General features: G+C 39.3%; 1 protein-coding gene across 1 annotated transcript in view; it reads left to right on the top strand.

Annotated features, from left to right (window-relative positions):
* LDLRAD3 (low density lipoprotein receptor class A domain containing 3) overlaps positions 1 to 809 on the top strand; it is a 64,594-nt gene extending 63,785 nt beyond the window's left edge. The window contains exon 5 of the mRNA XM_062495243.1: positions 548 to 809. Coding sequence (XP_062351227.1) covers positions 548 to 809 — 262 coding nt within the window. The remainder of the gene's footprint in view (positions 1 to 547) is intronic.
* Positions 810 to 6,000: the final 5,191 nt, after the last annotated feature.

Here is a 6,000-nt window from a genome sequence, read left to right on the forward strand (position 1 = left end):
TCTTGCCTGTGCCTACTTAACAGTTGCTGTGCATGTGATTTCATGACAGCCAAAGTGATTTGTCAGTGTGGAGATTTCAGTTTGTTATTTATTTGCTGACTGTGAGCCATTAATCTCTATCACTTAGGAGAGGTTTCCTTGGAGCTTTTTTTCTGTTCACATCATCATCTGTTGGTGTAAATCCACCATTTAATGTTGCTTCTTTTAGTGTTTTCTCTGGTATAAATGTTAAACAGAAAAGTTTTTTACCTCTTGCACAGCTGTCTTTGAACTAGTTTTGTTGGAAGTCCATAGGCATCTGACTCAGTGTGGAGATTGTTAAACAAGTTGTAATTACTATGTTGCAGTTTGGCCAGAAACCTAGCTTCCCAATGGTGGATCTTTTGAAATCTTCTGAATAATTTGAGCAGGTCTGAGTTCTCTTGATATGTGTCATAATTGAAAAGCTAAGAAATACTGTTTGTTTTTTTTTCATCATTGGAATACTATGTACTATCTTCTGTCCCGCTGTTTTCAGTAACTTCTTACTCTGTTGTTTGTCTTGCAGCAGACCACCTTGGTTTGACCTTCCTCCACCACCTTATTGTTCTGAATCTGAATCCCCTAACCAGCCAGACCTTCCTCCTTACCGCTCTCGGTCGGGAAGCCTGGCCAGCACAGACACCCCCGTGGCAGAAAGTCCTGTGGGCACATCCGACAGCTGGACCAGAGATGTCCATGGCAGCATAGATGGGCACAGAACTCTTCTGGAGAGGACACTGGATCAGAGTGATCCTCTGGTCAGCCACATTGCTGAAAGAGAAGTGTAACTACTCCCGTAGCTGGGATGGCCAGAAGGCGTTTACTGTGTCTGTGTGGGTTAAGCTGCTGTGGCTAATAGGTTTCAGGGGTACATGTGCCTGAATGATGACTTGCGTTGAATTCACACTGAGTAAATATTTGAATTCAGCATTTTGAGCTCATCAAAGTCAGACAAGGAGAGCTAAACCTAGAGTCACATCAGCTCTCCTCACTATTTCTGTGAGCAGGTTCTGGTTCAGACAAGTAAGAAACATCAGTGCTTTGTCAAAAGAACTGATGGGATGTATTTATTGGACTGCTTACTGTATGTGAATGTATATATGTGTGTGTATAATATTTGCACACAAGAACTCTGCCAGAAGGACTCTTGTTTTCAGATTGCCTTCCATCCTGCTGACACGGGAGCTGTTTCTTCTTACTGTCTGGTGCCAGCTGGTGGTCACTGAAGCACATGAGAGGCAGTCTTCTGCCTGGAGGTCTGGTGCCCAATGCCAGCCACCTGGCAGTGCCCAAATTGCAGAAAATCTCCTACTTGACCCATCTCTGAGTGGCCTGTGAAGGTGGTTTAAGCTTGTGAGGATGCAACAACTCTAGCTAAGCAAGGTTTTTTGTTTTTTTCCCCAGATGCCAATGTCTAGGCCAAATTTGCATGGGTTGTCTCAGCAACACCACAAAGGTTGGTTTATCTGTCAAATGTCAAGGCTGAGTACAGAGGCACTGAAGCTTCTCAAAGCAACAGAGCAAGACTTCTTTTCCTGTGTGGTATAACATTACTCTATGTGTTCCTTCTTGGAAAAACCCCACAACTAAACAACAAAACAACCCCCTAAATTGTTCCACAAAATCTTCAATGCCAAAACTGGTGTGAGGCAAACACCCAGCACAGAAAGCTTTAATGTCAAGGCGTAGGTTGTTATATTTGCAAAATACCTGCAGTGGAAGGTGTTGGGCTTGGCATCCCATCTACAGCACGTATGTGTACATGCATGGAGACATATGTATAGTACTGTGTGTAGGTATGTACACAGTGTATCACTTGGGTTTAGTTCTGCTACACCACAAGAACTCTAAACTGCCGAAGTTTTGCTTTTGATAAACTCATTGATTTTCAGAGTTTACATTATTCACATTCATTTTGTTGAAAGTCTAATTTCTGCAGAAAACCAGAATTATGTCTGTTCTGTCCTAAGTCTTGTAATGGTCTCATTGTGTTTCAGTGCACCTTGTTGAATCACTGTGTGAAAGCACCTCCGAGGTAAAGGTATTTAGAGTGACAGGAGGGAAGAAGCTGTGAATTTAAATGCCACTGCAGTGCCATACTTGTTCTCAGTATACAGAAAACAGTGCAGTGTCTTCCTCTTGTCTGGGGGAAAATTTGCCTTGAAAAATTACTTATATTTATTTGTCCCACATTTCCCATTCTTTCTATGTAAAAGAGCGGTGTAATTTAACAGACCTTGCTGTTTAAAGGAAGTGAAGGGAGCTGACTGCCCACACCTTCTGCTTTCTTCCTCTCCATTCTTGTATGATAGATTCTTTTGCCCAAAGGTTACATGCTCAGAACCCAAGAATTTGGAGTGTAAGTAAGGGAACAACTCAAGTTTGGTCTCAGTTCTCATAAACACTCCTGAATTTTTAAGGAGGGGGTTAGGATGTTGTTGTTTTTTGAGTCTTTTTTGTTGTTGTTTGTTTGTTTGTTTGCTTGTTTGTTATTTTCAATTCCAGCTCTGGAATCTATTGCCACGATATGCAAGAGGCAGGGACGTCTTGCAGATAGATTTACCAGCACAGGTCATTCCAGGACTGAGGACATGGTGGGGAGTCCTGGAGAGTTCTAATATTGATGGGCTGGGCTGACTTTGGAAGCAGATCAAGGGCAGCTTTCATTACAGGCTTAGGCAGCCTGTGGTGAAGTGCATTGGTGAAGATGCTCCTAAGTCCTTGCAAAGTAATGTACAAGAGAGGGTCAGATTTCATCCTTGCTGAGAACACAAGCAATGTAATTATGCTGTCCTGCACAAAACAGGATTTAGCTTTATTACTGACTGACCAAGGTCATAGGCAGACTGTTGTCATTGCACAGAGCAGACAGCTATTCTTTATTTTACAGGTAGAGCAGACTCAGGTATGTGAATGAGGGTGAGTGCAGGGACATCTGCTGTGATCACTGGACCCTGCTGTCCCTCTTGCCTTTTATTAAGGCTCTGCTTGGCCTCTGTAAGAGAGCTATGTTATGCTGTATCAGAATCAATCTTAATTATTTTCTGTTGCAGTTTTAGAAACTTTATATTGGTCTTGAAAACATACCGTTGAAGAGTTTGTAGTAGTTTCATTGTAATTAGGTATCTTTTTTTAAGTTCCCTAAAGCTGTATTAGTGAAACAAAATCTTTGTGTCCTGTATTCCTCAAACGACCCTTCCACAGGGGATTACATTTCACTATGTGTATTCTCAGACACCAGAGGGTGTGCAGCCTAAATATTGTGCCTATGGCATCTGAAAATTGTTGTCTTGCATTGCAAAGAAGTAGGAAAAGAGTGAATATAGCCTGTTTCTTTTGTCTTGTGTCAGTCACTGTCATATATGTACATATATATATATATATATATATTAAAAAAAAGATACTCTTTGAGGATGTATATATTCATGTAGCTTTTGCATTAAAGTAATACATTTGGACTTCACAAAAAAAAAAAAGGAAAGAACATTTTTAATTGTATTATGTTTTCCCTTCCAGCTAAGGGTGTATTTATCTTTGTATAGGAATCTTCTAGTTTTTCAGAACACAACTTAAAAGGAAATTGTGCCTTTCTGTTTGAATGTTGATTGGAAAAGTTGTTACCTGCATTTCTGGGTGTTGTTATGTATCATTGTCTAGAGATCCAAAAAGAGCAACAAGTCTTGTCTTCCTCTTCATTGTTACTTATGGGGACCACAGAATTTTAAGGATTACAGCAGTTCAGTATCTTGTTCCAAAAAGGCATGCTAAAACTTGGGGTGGCTCATCTTGCTCCAGTTTTCTGGTTTGTAGAACAGGTTTGCTAGGCTGGTTTCTTTGGAAATTACTGTAGTATCACACAGAAATTGTTTATGATGTGTCACTTCTAGTGTGTTAATGCAGCATTACACTGCATTATTCAGTGGAATCTTTGGGAAATGTGCTGATGAAATTAAATATTTCATTGAAAATCCTGCAGCTTGTAAGGCTGAACTTAAATGTTCATCCAATATGACGTGGTAGGTTTTCTTTTCAGTAACAGGAAGAATTGGAATTGACCATCCTATTGTATGCAATTGCTCTTAACCTTTTAGTTTGATGTTAGTCATCCAAGAGCTTTCCGTTCTACTTAGTATTTAAACAAATGGATGTCATTTCAAAGACTCATTCTTACAAAAGTAAAATCAATTAAAGTTCTCTTCAAGAGCCAAATTCTGTTTCCACATCAGTACAGAATGGTGACCACTGTATTGAGTACTTCTCAGTGCAGCTATTAATACATTTGAACAAGAGTTTGAAGAACTCCACTGAAAGTAAATGAAGGCATGTTGGAAAGAAGGTCATTTAAAAATAAACAAATAAATAAAATTAAGAGCTTCAAGTGTCTGTAACCTCTGCTGAAATCAGAGTACTGTGTATTTAAAATGAAGCTATTAGTGATTCTGCTTGATAGTAATCTGAAGTTCCTTGTAAGGCAAATTGCTGTTTACCTCCCTGATAGTGAAAATGGAAAACTGGCACTAATGCTTTTAAGAGAGCCTGTGAATAATTTTCTTGTCTCTTGTCTGCAATGACATACACAAAAACATTGACTGCATTGCAATTTTTAAATAACTCTGCATTCCTTCTTGCTACTTTTAAGCCAAATCAGTTTTATTTACACCACTTCACTTTGATACAGCTAATAGGGCCCTTGTGATAGATTTAAAAACTTAGTGGAGGAAAGAGATGACTCACTTTAATTAATAATGCAGCTTGTTAATCTTGTGCTCTTTACTTTTAGACATCTTAGCAAAGACAAATGTTTTTAGTAGATAAGGAAAACTATTAACGATGAAAAGGATGGAGGGACACTTATTCTGGCTTTTAATGAATATTTGAAATTGTATAAATGAAGAAAAAAATGCCGTATTTTTAATGTGGTGATTAAATGACAAGTACTGTTTTAACTGTTGCTTATTGGAAGCTACTTTTCATATAATGCCTGGAACTAAAATGGTAAGACAAGGGCTTTTCTTGCAGTTCTTATTAGATCTGCAATATTTTTTTATTAACACAAGGTTATATTACACCCATGGACTAAAATATGGACTGCAGAAAACTTCAGTACTGTGCTGGATTCTGCCAGAATGTATCTCAGTACAGGACTGTGGCCTTCATTTGTCTTTTTTATTTTTTTCCTGATTTGAGGGGTTTTGTCAACTTGAAATGGAGAAGTTACTTAAATGCTTTAATGGAGATTGTATGTTGAAAGCCAGCCTTGTCTTAAACTTTTGTAAACTGGAAATCTTCAAAAATGTATTCTGTATTCCTCAATAAAATTGGTGTTTTAATATTGTTCACAAGTGAGCATGTCCCCTTTCTCATAAAGTCTCAGTTGCTCTAGTTTTGTAGCCTCCTACATGAGGCTTCTTACGACTTTTTGCATTTCATGTTAAGTTTTCCTAACTCTTTGTGTGTTTTAAATATGTTTTTTAAACAAAACAATACCGGAAACTCACATGAACCTGTGTGTATAAAAATACTGATTCATATGTCTCCATGTTTATACAAATGAAAATTGCTTAATATCATAATTTCTCATTTTGCTGTCCCATATGTGCTATCAAAAGCAAGGCATCTGAACCAGTTTTCTTGTCTGCTTTTTTGCAGAACTCTAGAGGCACAGCAGAGGTTGGTGCTCTGTGCTGGCTGCTGTATGTGGATTTACCAACAGAGCTCAGGGGCTGTCAGCATTGGTCTCTACCTCCCCCTTTCTGCCTGCTAATTCCCCACCACTCATGTTCCCAACACAACGTCCCTGTTAGTATCCAGGTCTGTGATCCACGTGCTGGATGCATGAGCCAGATTCAAGTGCTGATGCTCCGTGGAGGCAGCGTGTCTGGCTGTGGTCCTGAGTCAGGACTCTGCCCCTGACAGATGCCTCATGCAGGCACCACCACTATCAGGGGAACCATCCCAACCCCACAAAGTCCAGACCCA

This window comes from Cinclus cinclus, chromosome 6 (genome assembly GCF_963662255.1).
Source record: "Cinclus cinclus chromosome 6, bCinCin1.1, whole genome shotgun sequence".
NCBI classification, from domain to species: domain Eukaryota; kingdom Metazoa; phylum Chordata; class Aves; order Passeriformes; family Cinclidae; genus Cinclus; species Cinclus cinclus.